The sequence below is a fragment of the Rhyacophila brunnea genome, unplaced genomic scaffold (assembly GCF_057557595.1).
Source record: "Rhyacophila brunnea isolate RB1 unplaced genomic scaffold, BYU_Rbru_1.0 scaffold_122, whole genome shotgun sequence".
Lineage (NCBI taxonomy): Eukaryota > Metazoa > Arthropoda > Insecta > Trichoptera > Rhyacophilidae > Rhyacophila > Rhyacophila brunnea.
Window position 1 is genome coordinate 746,378 of NW_028232777.1, and position 18,732 is coordinate 765,109.

General features: G+C 25.1%; 1 protein-coding gene across 1 annotated transcript; it reads left to right on the forward strand.

Annotated features, from left to right (window-relative positions):
* Positions 1-6,034: 6,034 nt before the first annotated feature.
* On the forward strand, positions 6,035-6,412 carry LOC147077592 (large ribosomal subunit protein eL14-like). The gene has a single exon (XM_085940228.1). The coding sequence runs from the start codon at positions 6,035-6,037 to the stop codon at positions 6,410-6,412; it is 378 nt and encodes a 125-aa protein (XP_085796354.1).
* Positions 6,413-18,732: the final 12,320 nt, after the last annotated feature.

Consider the following 18,732-nt stretch of genomic DNA (forward strand, 5'->3'; position numbering starts at 1 on the left):
AACACCAATACCATTTTCAATGTTACCTGTTCCTGATGAAACGGTGTAATTGTCATTTTCAAAAAATATTTTGGGCATGTATGGTTCGTTTGTCTGAGCTGCGCCGATTGTTCTTTGATTATATTCATCATTTCTCGGCACCATGCCGTTTTTAGATCCATTTTTATCAATATAAATTCCATTATAATTATTTCTTGCAATATCATTATAGTTATTTCTTTGAAACCCATTGGTTTCATTATCTCCAAAATCTTTAAACATGCTTCGTGCATTATAATTAGTATCATTTTCCACAACACATGATCCTACATCCATACCATATGCATATAAATGGTCATTATCGTTTCCATACATACCCATACTGTTCTGTTTGTCACTAAAATATTGATTCGTATCAATTTCTTGGGAATTATTATCTTTCTTTTTAGGGCGACCTCGAGAAGGTATTTCTATTGAATCAGCATTGGACATATATGGATGGTCTCCGTTCGAAAAATCGGGCTTATCTTGCATTTCTCTATTTATTTACTTCTTGTTATCTTTGCATGAATCTTATATGTTTTATAGAGGTTTTAAATTAAACCAATAAAATGACCCGATAGTAAAAGGAGATCGATCATGCCATCTAACTTCATAATCAGATGATTATGAATTGATTTGAACTAATTAGAAGCCATTTCAACCCCACCCCCTTTAAATCAATTTCCAATGTTTTCTTTTGAAAAAAAAATGACATGATTCTGCCATTAAGATTTTCTGAATTTAATATCTTTGGGCAAGTATGCTTTAAAGGAATTATTTATGCCTTGTGATCTAACACATCTTTCTTCAACTTGCTTGTGAAAATTTTACCCTTCCCTGGAATATTTTCATTTTAACAATATTTTAAAACGTGTTTCACATGAATTTCTTCTTAAAACACATTTCGAAGTTATTAAAATTGATTGACTTTAGAAGCATGTCATAATGTGATCAAATGAAAATTTTTCTAATTCCCATGCCAATGTGTATATTTTTGATCATACTCATCACTGAACAACTTATAAATATTTTTTCTTCTGCTAAAATAATTTTCCACACGAAAATATTAAATTAGTATTTTAAATTCATATTTCTTTCACGAACTAATTAGATTTAATGGGTATCGAGATTTATCATGTGATAAGACATAAAACGTGACAAATGAAAACACATGATAGTGTTTTGTAAAAAACCTATCATCTAATATATGTTTTACATAGATCCATAAATTAATAATAGACGACTATAATTTGCTTTTTGAACCTATAGTTAACTGATATCTTTGATTATTCCGCAATTATATTATCTTTAAACTCCTTTCCAATATACTATCATATTTATACTTTATTTTATTTCATGAACAAATGAAGCAAACCCATCATTTTATTATTCGATTGTACCTTTTCGACATCAGATAGTTCTTTGGTCAAAGATTGCATCTTAGTCAAGGAAATCTATCATCTGAAAATGATAAAATTTTTTAATGCACACTAAAGAAAAAACAAGTGTGTTTTTAATAAACGTCATTACCTTCAGGCTCTCTAGAGTTTGGTGGAAAGCAGAAAAAACCACCACCTTCACAGCTTTCCTTATATATATGCGCCGGTTAGGCACTCCCATAATACCTTGCGGCTTTGATTACTGAGTGCAGAGTAAAGAAATTAATAAAAACTTTTAATAAAATATGTAAAATTAGTGAAAATCATATTATACATTTAAATTCATAGATAAACTCAGAATTTCATAAGTTGCATATACGTTCTGGCCATATTTTTTCGATTCACAATTTTATAGTAAAAAAAAGGATAAAGTTATTTAACCTTGAATGTTAAATGATATTATAATTTCTCCATAACTTTAGATTTACAAAATAAGGAAGTTTTATTATAATTGAACTAAATCAGTTTAGTTCATATATTTTCAACTATAATTTCTTTATAAAAAATTCTAATTAAAATAAATCATCTTATTGGTTACATAAGTTTCAGTTTAAAAAACCAAGTTAAACTAATTCCAATTCGAGTGTTTTTTTATATTTTATTTTAGATATGTGTAAATATGAGGAGCGTCATTAATATAATTTACAGCACATAAAATTGCAAATGGTTTTTTTAATCACATAAAAACAGTACATGAGTCTTTAAATTTATACAAAAATTTATATATCATGTTTATTTTATATTAAAAGAATAGTAATGAATTTTAGATTGTAAAATGGCACCAAGTTTATCCATATAATCAGAAGTTTATGATTAAAAAAATGAAAAACTCTGCTTTTTTCTAATCAGAAATTTGGAAAATAATTTATCATTACTTCAGATAATAATATGTTATTAAAATTGTTGTATTTATATTACAAATAAGCGATTATAGATCAACTTTTTAATTTGTGATCTTTCTTATGATTCAAAAAACAATAAAAATATGCATTTCAATCTATATTGGTAAAAGACAATAACATAAACAATATAATTTGAATAAAAATAATCTGAAAAACGATTTTATTGGGCCGGTAGATCAAATATTATATTTAAAATAGAAACGTATAGATATACAATATTAAATAAACAGATTAATATAATGCTATTTGAAACACGCAATGATGTTTGGAGAATTCGATATAGTGCACAAAAATATATTTTGCAGCTAAAAAATGTGAATTTCGCGTTATAAATATCAACAAACTCATGTAATAAATTTATTTTGAGGATTTTTTTATTGTAATAGTTTCGATATTACGATAAAGAAATTTTCTGTTTAGAAAATGTACCTAACAGTATCTAGAAATCCCGTGTTCAATACATTATCTTCTTATATCATAAATGTATTTGAAGTACGCATTCCTTGGTACGCTTAAAGTCTAAAATTATATGAGTTGCCCAGATAAATATATTTTTCATATTTTGGATATTATTGGAGATATAAACTCACATTATAAGAACACAAGAGTTATTATTTGTTAAAATTTTGCAATTTTTATTTATTTTTTGATTATGCCCTGAAACTTTATAACATACCCCTTAAAAAAGATTTAGACATAGTTTATGAGTCTCTCTAATGCTCGATAAGATAAAAATAACATCTGAAAAGTTGCATATTGTATATTAAAATTTTTATAAATTTTTGTTTTCAAATTTATGGGTTGATTAATCTTATTGCTTTGAAAGCTAATTTATGAAATAAAAACATTGATTGGCTCTTAGAGTGTCCTGCTTTTAACTTTATATATTACAATAAAAACACTAATGGCCTTTAGGAAGACCTGATTTCAACCTCTTATATTATAATAGTATTTATAATTTTCCTATATACTTCATAATCTTCCAAAAATTTTAATTTATGTGGTTTCATCAATAACAGTGTTTTAGTTTATATCTGCGTTTCCTAACCCTTTAGATAACGATTAAGGTTTTTTGAGATCACACAATTCTTTGATATCAAGAGAAAAATATAACAACAAAATTATGAATTTATTCTATTTTTATCCATTTAAATTTGTAAAAGCAAAACTTTTGATTTCTATACTGAGCATATTATGAATTTAATATTTAATTTATTGATCTTAAAATATCCTTCTTTCAAGACCTATTACTTTAAGTGTTTCATCAATCACATTTTTCGTGTGGATGCTTCTAAATTGCTTGGAATTTACGACTTCTTACAAAAAAAACTTATGGATTTGCTTGAAAAATTATTTCTTGTTTATACGTATGGTATTATTCGTGTTGTGGGTTATAGCTGATACCATTTTTATTATTCTATCTTAAAACTTGCTTTTATTTATATATAGAATGGGATTTTCTACAATGAAAGATTTATTTATGATGAGATCATAATGTAAACATAAAATGGCTATTTAATAACAATAATAGGGAGTTCATGCAGATACACAGTAATTAAAAGAGGTGAATATTTAATCCATTTAATATTTAAATTTTTTTTCAAGACCATAATTTTTGCACATTAATGCATTTTATTTAAAAAATATGGAATTATTATATATGCAACCCCAGAAATTATTTCTACTTTTTATTTTTCAAAATTATATTAATTTAACAACACTTAATATCCAAAAAAGTGTTTATGGATGTATAGAGGTTTATAAGTTCTTTTTTTTATAATTAAAAAATAAATTATTTATAAAGTAAAGGCCGTAAATACATTTTAACTGCTAGAAAATTATAAACATACAATTTTCTATGATTTTAAAATTTTTAAAAGCTTTAAATTTTATGAAAAAGTTATTCTTTATTGTCAACACAACAATTATAATACGTATAAACGGTATATTTTATATTTTTTTATATTAAATTTTTATGATAGAAACAAAATTAAAATAAAAACGGTTTTCGGCAATCGTTCATCTAAATATTAAGACATGATGTGATAAAATGTGATTTTATGGCAATTTTTTTCATTCTAGAATATATATGACACGTCAAAACGATGAGACTGCCGCTAAAGAAATAAGTTTATTATATATAAAAAGGCTTTGTGTTTGATTAAATATGAATGCTGAAAATAATCTGGTATATTTTATACTTTATAGCCACATCTTGTAATCACTCTAAGTTCAACTGAAAACAATAAGTATTTTTCATATAGAACTTTAAAATTCATCTAAAACTACATAATAAAGTTTTTTGTTGTTTTTCAAAATAATAATTCTTTTAGCTTCCAACGTTTTTTTTTCAGTAAAAAATAATATTTTATATTAATCTGATTATATAAATATGTTATGAAAGCTTAAAACCCAAATAATATAAAATTATGGTGTTACAGTATCATAATTGAACATAAAAAATCCAAGAACCTTGTAAAACTAACGTCTTTGTGTACACAGGTAGCAGAATTCTCAGCTTAAAACAAAAGGAAACTATTATTTTATTTAAAATTTCTATGTAATGTGCAATAAAGGTTTATTATTGATTTTAATTATTCTTGGGTTAAGCCATTTAAAATTTTAAACTAGAAAGTAAGTGTAGAATAAGTTCATCATGTAATCTCTATAAATTTGTTGTGGTAGAATGTAAGAAACCGAAACATATGTTTAATGTACATTTATGCAGATCATATATATTTTCATATTGCGACAATTTAAATTTGTTTCAACAATAAAAAAAGGTGTTTTTAATCACACAATATCGATCTTTGCATAAAAGAGTAAATAAACAAATTTTTTTTGATGTTTTTAGTATTGATTTTGTATTTAATCAGGGCATATCATGCATTATTTTGAGCTGAATAAAAGCATATAATTATTGAAGTGACATCAAGAATGTTTTTTTGGAGCTTTACTATCTACTAGTGGCGAAAAAATTATCGCTTTAAAAATCACACCTACCAACAACATAAGATAAATAAAATTGATAATATATTGTTTTCTATCTTGATTTTCACATAATATTATCAATCTTAGAGATACGTTTGGATACCTATAAAAAAGACCATTCAATTATGCGTTTACTAACTATCAGCTTAAACAAAAAAAAATGTATTCAAAAAAATTATTAGAGCCTGGAAACTATTTAGAACTTTTAAGCATTCGGATGCTGACAAACTGCCAATATAAAGAATAGTCATGTTGCATTCTAAAGGCAACAAGTTATAATATATAAATTTTTAAGAAAAGGAGCTAGAGTGTAAATACAAACTATGAACAAAAAGTCCAAACACTTTAATATATAATTATAGATAATAGTTCGAATCTCTGAAAATCATGCAGTTAGTATTATGCAAAAATATAAGCACATAAACCTTTTAATTTATCTTCTTTATTTAATGATAATAACATATACTTTAGAACATTCTTACCAACAAGATTATAAAATACAAAATTTAAAAAATTTAATTTTTATTTCTAAAAGTTGTGTATCTCTAAGAATTCTTCAAAATATAAATAAGCGCTTGAATTTCAAATACCCGAATTCAGTTTAATTTTATTCCAATGCTTAAATTTTTAGTGGTAATTTTCAATTCCTGCTTATAATAAATTTTAAATGCCCCCAGGAAAATGAATTTAGTAGAAGTAGGAAGGTTAGTTACATCAACAAAGAAAATCCAGAGGAATGAAGTCAAAGTAATAGTAGGAATACAAGACAAAAACCATGTAATCCTTCAATCACCGACTTCAATGCAACGAGAAAGACAGAGTGTTAACCAGATCAAGCTCCTCGATATATGTATTCCTTTGGAAAATGATATGACACCAAACCAAGTACAAGATGTTATTGATTCTGAAGGTGCAGTTAAAAAATATAAAGAGTCACAAGATTATTTGGAATGGGAGAAAACATCTAAATATGATCAGGCTGATGATTTCGAACGATTTCAAATCGATCTTAAGGCAAGAATTGAAGATGAGTTGTTGAAAGAACGTAATTTAATTTGAATTAAAAATCCTTTATAAGATTGTTTTATATTTTTTTATCCATACATTATAACTTCGATAAGTTTTTTAAATCATGATTTGTTGTATTTTATTTAGACAATAAATAAATATATATATTTATGGTTTCATTTTTGTGAAATATAAAAATATGCACAAAATCAAATCAATTACAACTACAGACCGATATTTTTGTTTATGATGAAAGAACAATTACAATTTTAATAGAATAGGAAGAAGGTATTTCGATAGACAGATTAATGTTGAAACCAAAGCAAACATGATCTATTGGCAAAGAAAATACCCTAATTTGTAAGTGCTGAGCACAAATAATAACATACCACGAAACATAAGACGGCGTTGTGTAAAATACCACAAGTTATATATTAAAGAGCTGGAAATGTCAGTGGAAGCACACAAAAGAATAATAGGTTGGGTAAAATACATTTATAAATAAGTTCTTGTGGACAAAATGATAATAGGAAGGTAGTAAAGATGACTAGGTGAAAAAAATTGCAGCCAAATCTGATCTAAAGTGTATACTGAAGTTTTAATTCAATAGCTAAAATGTAATTAACCCATAGACAAAATCATATAACCACTTACCACTTTATTTGTTTTTTTTTACAAAATTGAAGTTTTTAAATTTATAAAATACCAAAAACGATAGCATAGCATTACAATTTTTTTCCCATCTTATTTTGTAAAATAAATTTAATACTTTTCAGCGCATAAACAATAGTATTAAGGAAGGGAATTGAACCAATAAATCTGTAAAGAAGAAAATCTATGAAGAAAGATAGTAGACATGACTAGGTGAAAATAAGTAGCATCCAAATTTGTTTTAAAGAGCATTCTAAAGTTGTGTTGGAACAAATTAAAGTAATAAAAAATCAAAATAATTAATGAATTTCTCGTTTATGATTAAAGTTCCCATATTTAATTACACCAAGAGCTTTTATCATTTTTTTGATATATTTTTTCAAGCTTACCTCATAAGATCTAATCACTTTTCTATTTTTAAGAATAAGCATTAAATATAGTCTACATGTTTCAAATCATCATATTGATCTATCTTTCGAAGACCATAAAGGTTTATTGCATTTTCAGTGATGATTCTAAAGAATGGAAATTTTAGGAAAGATGTCTTCTGAGATGATCACAAGCAAAATATGAATTTATCTGTATAGTTAAACACATATTGCATTGGTTTTACGTTCGGGCATTTATATAGCAAACAAAAAATTAATCTAAAATTAGATATACATATTTGTATAATCTTGAATATTCTTACATAAAAACCAGATTACATTAATATTTTTTTTTCAATAAAAAATTTTCATTTAAATGTCAAATTAACCATTAAATATGTTTTTATAATCATTATAGTTTAAAATTTTCTACTATATGCCACAACAAAGTCAAATTTTTTGATGCACATATAGATATTTATATTCTGAAAATTTAGAGCATACAATCATATTATATATAGTTTTTCACAAATATTTCTAAAAGTAAAAATCCATATGGAATACTTATGGAACTATAATATTAGAACATCTAATAAATACAATTACAAAGATTATCAGAAAAATGCCTTTTTTCTAATGATTCGGATGCATTTTTATCATTTAATGTATCAATTTAAGACGCTAGAGGGTCAAAAACGGCAAAAATAAAGCAAAACCAGAATGAATTTTTATGCTCTTAAAAAAGCTCAACATTTTAAAATTTTCATTATTTTTTATCCTTTTAACCACCTTATATTTACTAGAGCTTGCTCACTCTTTATAAAAGACATTTTTTTACTTTCGAAGTAATTTTTTATATATTTTTAACATTACATCTTAAAATATAGTTTGATTTATTCAAGACTTACCTTAAGGACAAAATCCATATCTTATTGCTTTTGATTTAACCCATCTGTATTTTTTAGGCACCTTTAGTAAAGTTTATGTGAGTGTTTTATAAAAAGGTCCTTTATACGTTCTATATGACATGTATTCTCATATTCTTAATTTTTGAGGTCTACGATTAAAACAATTTTAGTTAAGTTCCCCGTTTATTTAAAGATATTTTGTATTAGCTTCTAATTATTAGCCAGACCATCCTAAAATACCAAAATCTTTATTTCATGGGGCATATATAATATATTAATGTGTTTTCAAATATATAAATATATTCTAAAAATGCTGTATTATAATTTAACTAAACTTGGTTTTTTAATCGTCCTAATTTTATTGTTATATAAGACACTTTTTCAAACTTATAAATGTACAATAATGAGTGAAAATAACACTGTATATAGTATAGTTATATTATTATAAAAACATTATCAAAATAAAGTAACGGTATAGATGGTCGCCTCATATTTTTCGATCTACAAAAGTTATATATGTATATCAGGAGAAAAAAGCAATTTAATTTTAGTTGAACTCCATAGCATCTCGAAAAAAATCTTGTACTACCCTTCATAACACCGCGAGATTCCTAATCTTGAAACTTTTGAGTGATTAAAAAGACACATTAAAAGCATTAAATTTTCACTTATTAAAGCATCCCTGGAAGGATAAAAAGACAAACTGATTGCACATATTGAATGTGAGATATAAAAAATCAAAACGAAGAATAAGTATGAAATTCATCGCCCCTGATCGATAGTGAGAAATTTTTCGGTTTTCTATTAAACTAAAATAATCATGCAAAAATTTATTGCGAATAATGCAACAAAATATTCAATATTAACAGGCTACAAAGTTGAACTATTATCACAGATAATAAAAAAATAATATTTAAATTTAATAATTGGATACATATATTCATAGATAATTATATTAATAGCAATATACTCATCTACAATAACTAAATTAAAAACATAAAAAAGTAAGAAAACTTGATTAAAAACTCATCCTTTTCCGAAAATTTGCATTTTTATAAATTGTGGTGTAGAACATTCTTAATTTAAAAATCATTTATTTATTATTTTATCATTAAATGTTACCTTTTAGTGTACGTATTCTTAAGTAAGAGCATTGATTTTAATTATCTATAAGCATTAAAATTATCAATCCTATTATGCGATTATTTTTTTCTCTTTATACCATCGATTTTATATTTACTTCATCTGCACAATTTTGATGATTTTTTGATTTCTTAATAATAATTTTTTATTTATGGGTTTAGTTTCTTTTTATCTATTCAGACATTTTCAGCCCATTGGGAATATTGCACAACTCCTTGATGCATCTTCCCCCGATCTATCTCCATCAACTGCTCTTCTTATCTCAAATGAAATGAATTCAAGTGTATTGAGGGTGTGAGAGCTTGTATGTATGCTTCTAATTTATCCGGTATTTTTAACACATTATCATATTTTTTCTGGAATTTTGTAACCAGTTCCTCTAAGTCATTACATATGGTAGTATATTTTTTTACATTTGTAAATTAAACCAAGTTCATTTGTTAAGATTTCATGCTTCCTATATTCTTCATTCTCTATTGTAGTTAAGTTGTCAAGGCTAGTCATACAAAGAAATAAACAAATTATGTATTTTTTTGTTTACGGGCTAAATTTATAGTCGTAATTTAATCTTTGTTCTAGAGCACAACTTGCTTATTTCCCTGCGCGCACAGCGTATTTATACTTTCGGTTATCTTCTCCTCTCCAAAGTCTTCTTCAATACCCCTTCACCTTTTGTGACCTTTTAATTCATGTGTTTATCTCAATGCCGAGGTTTGTATATATGTCTCGATCCGATTCGTTACATCTAGTTTCTTCTGGTATCTTTTATGATATCGTGTCACCCCACTGTCCCATGTTATAACATATGGGATAACTTTTGTCTTGCACTTGTATATTAATGACAGCTCAGATGCTAGCAGGTCATATTTTCTCAATTTCTAAGAATAAAATAAAAAGATACAAATATTTTTAGTTTAGTATCATAAAAAAAGGCGTTTTTTATATTAAAATAAATTCAAGCAATTTACGATATTGCGTTGATAAATATTTTCAAAAAAATTATTTTTATTCCAAAATTTTTCCGTATATTATAAAGGTTCCATTAGATTTTAAATATATTATATCCAGATTCTAAAAGGCCATATATTTGATCACCCCAATCTAAAGTTGGGTTCTTATTTGTATATATGCTATAAATCCATATAAAAAACAAGGAACAAAGAATATTCTTATATGATTTCTTCAATAAATTATAGGTTATCTTTTCTTCTCTTTTAACGCTTTCTTTATAAATCAAAAGAGCTAGTGCAATCGAAATGAGCATTAAATTACCATAAATACTACATCCAATAAAAGATTTATAAAATAATAGATATAATAGCGTAGGATATGTTATTATTAGTATAAAGAACACGTATGTCAACATAATTTTTTTTGCCAAGCTAATTTGATTACTACATCCTAAATAAAATGTTATATAATCCATTATTATGTCCTTTATAAAACCTATTGGGGCAATCATGGCAATGTTAAATATATCCAAAGCAAAAAAGGGAATTGAAGATAAATCTATTGCTAGATTAGAATGGAAGAGAATACTACTGAACCAAAAACCAATATAACACACTAGCAAATAGAGAAATAAAAGAGTGAATTCGATACAAAAAGAACTTCTGTCTGTAAAACATACAAAGCAAATAAACATAACTAAAACAACCAAGCACTCCATCAAAAATACTTTTAAAAATCCATTAAACCAAAGTAACCCCATGAAAATACATATCATTAAGACATAGATCGCATTATGTATTGTTTTATAATATGAAGCCTGCGTGTTTATTGAATCACTGGCATCTGAAACTGGTGTCTTTTCGGTGTTACTTAGTTCACTAATACTCATTGGGATCAAAATATTCAAAATATAAATATTAAAAGTCAAAAATCATTACGAGTGAGTCAAAAGGGCATTCATTGACGAATAAAGTCTTTGAAATTTCATTCGCTAGATTTTATTTGATTTTACATACTCGATATGATGTAATATTTTATATTTTTGGGCAAAGTTTCTTTTATCAATTTAGACGTGGTCAGCCTATTGGGAATATTCCACAACACTGTATATGATTATCTTTTATTTTTATAAATTACTTTATGAATTATACAACTGAAATCGGGAATAACATATAGGAATGAAGCCTGTTTAATGAATGAACTTGGTTTAATAGGTGAATTTGAACAGAACCATATCCGATAAAATGATCCGGGATAAAGTAGTTACAAAATTATATAAAAAACATGTTAATGAATTGAAAATCTTAGAAGGTGCAGAAAAAGTCAATATCTCAAACTTCTAATGAAAACCGGGTCATATTGTTTGTGATTAAATGATCGTTTCCCAAGAGTAAATTAGGAAAGATACATTAAAGAGTTTTACAATATAATAATAGCAAAAGGAAAAGGTTGAAATGAAGAAAATTGACCCATATATATAATAAAATGTTTTACATCATAACTTGCAATTTCATGCTTTTACTCACACAGCAGAAAATTTGATCTCATTAATATTATTTGTAGCATAAAATTAAGTATTTTCGTTTTAATATATTGTATATTGTCTATTGGTGATTTATCAACCTATGATATTCAACTTTTCTAAATTTCTATGCATATCTAAATCAGATTTGTTTATCAAGCCAATAAGAAAATGAACAGATAAAGAGTTGCATATACTATGACAATAATACAATATTTCTTTGACATGCTATGGATTCTTCTTGAGAAAGCTCATATATTATATTGTGACACCACTAAGTCCCATATCTTTATCACCGAATGTTAATATTTTTGACATATGACAGGATTTGTTAAATCCATTTTTGATCTGAACACCAAAAATAGATAAGAATGTTTTAATCGAAATATTTATATCAAAAAACAATTTATTTATCAAAACATAAAATTAAAATCGAAACTTTAATGATTAAAAATTTATACTCTGACAAAACCAATTTAAAATTTTTAAAAAAATATAGTTAATAGATTGATTCTTTTCTATTACCATTGAGCATTTAAAAAAAACCGAGGCTTTTTTTCATGGTATGTCAATAATAAAAGTGCTTTTAAAATATGAATAACTCGTTAATATCATTTTCATCTGCATTGCTTACCACTAGTTGCCTTTATATTTCAAACCCTTAAGCACCTTTAGATCCCCGCATAAATATAGCTGCTATTGCTTCCTTTCTAATTTTTCTCCGTTTTGGAACATTTAATCTTTGTTATAAGTCGGTCACCAAGAAATGTCTATAGTTTTATTCTTTTTTTTTCGTTAAAGTTTTTATCTCCGATTCTGGCATTATTTTATTTAAAATATATATTATGCAGAGATAGTAGAACTACAAAAACAAACAATAAACCTCTTTTTAATTTTTGAATTTTAACTTGCTTCTATTAATTTTATTTATAGATGGTTAAATTTGTTAATTGCCATTAATCCACAAGTATAAGACAAAGATAATACTATATGTCGTAACATGTGATCGATGATAACATAATATCGTGGAAAGTACCTGAAAGAGGTCTAAGTCACAAACAAAACTGTGGCATTTATTAAAACTATAGGATTAAAGAAATCCTTAAACTAATAGGTTTGGAAAAGTGATGAAGTATAAAGGAATATGAAAGAGAAAAGTATGTAGCCAAGATTATTTATATAATGTGTTCACGGTAAGTCAATCAAGCTAAACCTAAAAAAATCTTTAATTTACAATTCTTAAATAAGTCATAAATAAAATTAAAAATCTAATTTATATGATAAAATCTATTTATTTCTCTATAATAAAGATTTTCTCTATAATTTTTTAAATATGATAATATTTACAATCTTCTTCTTCCAGACTTATTCATTCAAGAGTTTTACTCAATCCTATTGTTTAAATTTTAAAATAACATGATTATTTTATATTATGCAATAACTAGATGTCACGAACCAGGTTGAGGCATATATTCAAACCCTGGGATTGAGAAAAACCCTTGAATTAATAGGTCTCGAAAGAAGGAGGGGTATTGAAGAAAACTTTGGAGAGGAGAAGATAGCCGAAAGTATAAATACGCTGTGCGTACAGAGAATCAAGCAAGCTGTGCCTAAGAACAAAAACTAAAATTACGACTATAAATATGGCCGATAAATAAAAAATAAATTTATATTATGCATTCGTGGCCTTATACAGATTCGTATCTGAAACATATTTCTAAATCTATATAAAAATAAACCATCAGAATATGCGGGGTCTTCGCATTTTCAATTATAAACAAGATAAAAATGATTGATTTTTTATGTTGGTTCTTAAACCCGAATTAGCAGCGCACATATCATTTCACTTGTATCACAATTTCATGCTTTTTTGGCTTCACAAAATCTATACTGATAAGATCATTTCTATTGGATCGTATATAAGATGGCGTGTAATTTCATGAGATTTCTCATTATAATTATTTGGTGTTCAGCTTTATATTTAGTATCGGCATATCACGAATCGTTTTGTTTGGCGAATAAGACTGAAGCATAGTTAGGATTTTATATTATTTATTATGTTGTATTTTAGAATATTTACTGCATTGTGTCTTCTTTTCTGCTAAAAAACTTGGTAATATAACACTAGCCATTATTTTAGGAAGTAAAAATATGATCATTTCTTAAAATCCGAATCTTTTGTTCGAATTTTTCTTTTTGATTAGATGCTGTTTTTTAAAATAAGTTATATGCTGTTTTATAGTAAATAAAAATAGAAATATTTGATTTATAAATAATTTACTAGAGATTTGAGGGATATGATCCTCTTTATTCTCGCTTCTTTCCCGCAATCGAGATTTTATACTCATATACTAGGTTCTTCTAATGCATTTTACTTTTTTAATTTTTATAAAAATAATTTTATGAATCAGTATGCACACAATTGAGCCAATCGTTCTATTCATAAACTCAAAAATATAAAAAAAAAGAGAAATTAAGCAACAAACATAATTACGAATATAAAAATCATAATACCACAAAAAAAATAAAATTCTTATTTTTGATACTTGTTTTTATCTAATTACACTAAAAACAGAAATGCGTCACAATCACAGACAGAAAAAATCGCAGATAGCCCACACCCGAATTTTTATAAACAAAAGTGCAAACATTTAATATATTAAATTAAATATATTTAAACTGGATCTCGCATCGAAATTCGGAAACCATAAACATTTTGGTCTATATTTTATTTGCTTTTATCAACGACATTGTAAATTAATGATATATATGAATAAATTAATTTAATATGTATCGTATTTAAACACTTTAACTTTAAAAAATGCATTTTTTTATCTAAAACTTCATATTATACAAATTTATAATAGAATTAGATTTTAAAGTTGAATTTGCATGCTTTTTAAAATAAATATATGATGTATTATATATAAAAAACCAGGTCAAAACGCGATAAATTATAAAGAAATAGAGAGGCGCGAATTATATAAAATGATTAAACTTCTTGTCGTTAATTCCAAATATTATTAACATCTTATGCGCCTTAAAATTCATATTTTGGTCATTCTCATTCGATTAAAATATTTAAGCTAATAATCTTTATAAAAAAAACGTAATATTATACAAATGTATGGTTGTTACGATATTATGGTCACTTTAAATATAAACGCCAATATTTTGTCCGGCATTCGAATATAATAATATTTTTCTTGCGAGAAAATATCGGTTATTAATTCATTTTTTTATTCATTAAAAGTAGCGACTGGCATTCATGATTTACTGCAAGATATTTTTCAGCCTATATGATGATGTATTCTTGAAAAATGTGCACTACTTGATGTTTGTTTAATATAAAAAATACCCAAACATCTAGTATAAGACGTGTAAAGAATCTCATTTTAAATCTGTATGGATGAGTATAGAGACGCATTTCATCACAAACCAAACAATACAATAGATAAATCAAGATATAAAATGTGCTCAGAAATATTTTTTGTGTGATATAACTGTAAAAAAACACGTAGTAAAATGTTGGAACTACAAAATAAGAGAAAAACATGCAGCATAGATGCAAGATTTGTTTTATAAGAGAATCTTCATTCCTAAAAAGATGATTTACAATGCATACAAATGATAGATTACTTAAATTAATATTGATATTGGATATTTCTGCATATATCCAATGGATATGATAAGTTGTTTCTGGTAAATCATGTTTTAGAGCCATTTGCGATACTGAAAGACATAAAAAAGCTACGAATCCAGCAATTATATATTTCGTGTACAATAAAATAGATGATTCTGCCGTTAAATTTCTACTGCACATCGATAATAAAAATAAAATAAATCCACATTCTAATCTAAAATTTACCAATAATTCTGTATACCAAAGCAAAATATAAAAAAATGCAATGAATGTGACATGCAGAACTATAAATATTATAAGTCTTTTTTCCATTAGAAACTTTTAAAATTGTACAAATATATCTATTTTATAGAAAATAAAACCACAAATGGATATTTTAACATATAAAAAATAATAAGTTCTTGGTATATTGACAGGTTCTTACCTTTTTTGATATGCTTCAATAATAGAAAATTTACTATTATGTGCCTCTTATTGTCAATGCTATACTTACATTTATCTTTTTTTTAAAAAAAATATTTTATAATTTACAGTTTGAGTTTTTAAAGTATGGTATTTTATGTTTATAATTATTTTAAGCTAAGTTTGCATTTATTAATCTAAATAAGCAAAAATTAATCGGTTAGATACTTTTCATTATAAATTATCTGTATAATACAAAATACTATCAGATATATCGCTTTTAAATAATAAAGGTTAAAAATGTTGGTACTGGCTAGATTTATATAAGGTATGTAAATGTTCTCATTTACAATAGAATAAAATATTTACTTAAGTTATAAAATATACGCTGTAAGTTATATGAGAATCTAAATAAGAATCAAAGGGTAAGAAGAACAAAAAAATGCTATCGCTCATTAAAATATATAAATTGTAAGAAAAAAATAAAACTTGGTAGAAATGTAAAAAATAAATTCTCTTAATTATAAGTTTATTTATAGATAAAGGTTGTAATTTTTATGGGTGTAAATATAATTTTAATTTTAAAATGACAATATTTAAATATTTTATATAGAATATTTTCAATTTAAACTCGAGAAAGAATGTACTATCTAGTTGAGGTTTCTGAAGGTCCTAAAAAATAATTAATTTATATTCTTTTTATAGACTTAAATTCTGCGATAACACAAAAGTATATATTTTCATATATTTAAAATACCGATTTATAATAAAATAAAGATATAACTTTGTTTGCATATATAAATGTGCAATCTATTACATTTTTGTCTTTATAATGTAGTAATTAAATATAGAAAAGATTAAATTATGTGTAATTATCAATATTTTATTTTAGTGATATGCCTCGAAAGTCTTTTTTTTACTATAGCAAGAGTTTAATGTTTATTAGTACGGCATCTCTGCAAAAAAAAAGTAATTGCAATTATTTATAGTATAACAGCAAAATACTTATCATATTATACACCGATCATATTCTAGAAAGTTTTTAATAAAATCTCTATAATCTTAATAAATGCGTATAAATCAATGATGTTATAATTTTACCTTTAAAATAAAATACTTATGACAAATTCACTGCGCAAAAGTTAAATAAAGCCTAGAATCAGATTTTCTTGTGCTTTTGAAGAAGTAGTGCTCACTCTATCATTACAAAAAAAATATAATTTTCCCCCTTTCATTTTACATTCTTATGCAAAAAAAAATAATAATATTCTTGCTGACACAAAAAATAAGCCAAGCAGTTAAAGCTATATAATATGTGTTAACTTGACTAAATACAAGATTAGAGCAAACAGACATTAGTTTTCAATGAAAAAAATCGATTCTATTTTTAAAAAACAAAAGAAAATTAGAAGTTGGTTTTCTTTAATTTTACATAATTTAGACAAGCATTATTTAATATGATTTTTCGATGTATTGTAACGAACAACTTGATGTTTACAATAGTTTTAAAATTTTTATCTACCAGGTAAATATTTTCCCAATTAAAAATAAGATGAGCAAGATATCATTTAATATCATGATAGAATAATATTATGGAAAAAATATAAAAAACTAAAGAGATAACCTGTTTTTTTGTTGATTGTGGCCTAGCATATCAATATACGCTCAGAGTAAAAATCAAGTAAACATAACAGATTATTTTATTACATATAAAACACTGGATAAAATTTTTTATTAACCTAGTATTATATTCATAACTTTTTGTTCGAAAAATCATATATTTTGGTTATAAGATGAAGTATGCATGCTAGAAAAGAAAAATAACGGTCTTTGCGCATATATTTTTTTTGATTCAAGCCAAAGCTTTAAGAAATTGCGGCTGTTTTTATTATGCACAAAAAAATTGAAATTAGCAAAATTGCGGAATATCCCGCTATCAAAATTTTTTTAAGTTTTAAAGATTTATTTTTAATGTCATATTTCAAAAAAAAATTGCATTTTATGAAGTAGAAAAATCCTTTTAGATTTGAGATAGATATATTATATCGCCTTTATAGATATATTTTGAAATTTTAATTTGTTTTCTGTTGTTATGTTTTCACGACTTTAAGCATTTTTTATCGCATATTTTTTGACGGCTTCTTTTGCTTAAGATTTGTTCCTTTTTAGCAAAAATAATCATAATTATTTAAAGTTATAGCTCTTATGTTCAATCTACATTTGATTCTTGAATTGTATATAATTTATAAAAATCCTATCCAATTATTAACAAAAAAATGCGCCATTTTAGTTTTAAATTTTTAATATTAAGGTTTGCTCTTGTTAATGACACTAAACTATCGTGCGATGTGCTCATACAAAAAAAATACTATTTTAATATATTTACTGAACTTTAGGACTAATTACTTTTCCTTTCTGACTATGGGAATCAATGCGCAACAATATTTCGCTTAATATTTTGCTTTGATTTTGGTATCATTTTCTATTTAACTTTATGCTTGGTTAAACTTTGCTAAATTTATTTTCGTATTTTTTAAATTGCTTGTAATTTCATATGTATATATATAAAAAATATTATCACTAACACGAAAGATTTTAGTCATCTATAAGCTTTAGGGATTATTACACATTGCTCTATGACTATTTGGTATTTTAGATATATAAAGATATTTCTATTAAAAGGAAATTTTAAATCATATATTTAAACCCATTTTATTGTTTACTTATTTTTAAGATTATATTAATTTTTATATTACTGTTTACGATGATGAAGCCAAACACTC

Excerpts from the sequence above, each read along its gene's own strand:
- LOC147077592 (XM_085940228.1), top strand. The coding sequence starts at position 6,035 with ATGAATTTAGTAGAAGTAGGAAGGTTAGTTACATCAACAAAGAAAATC.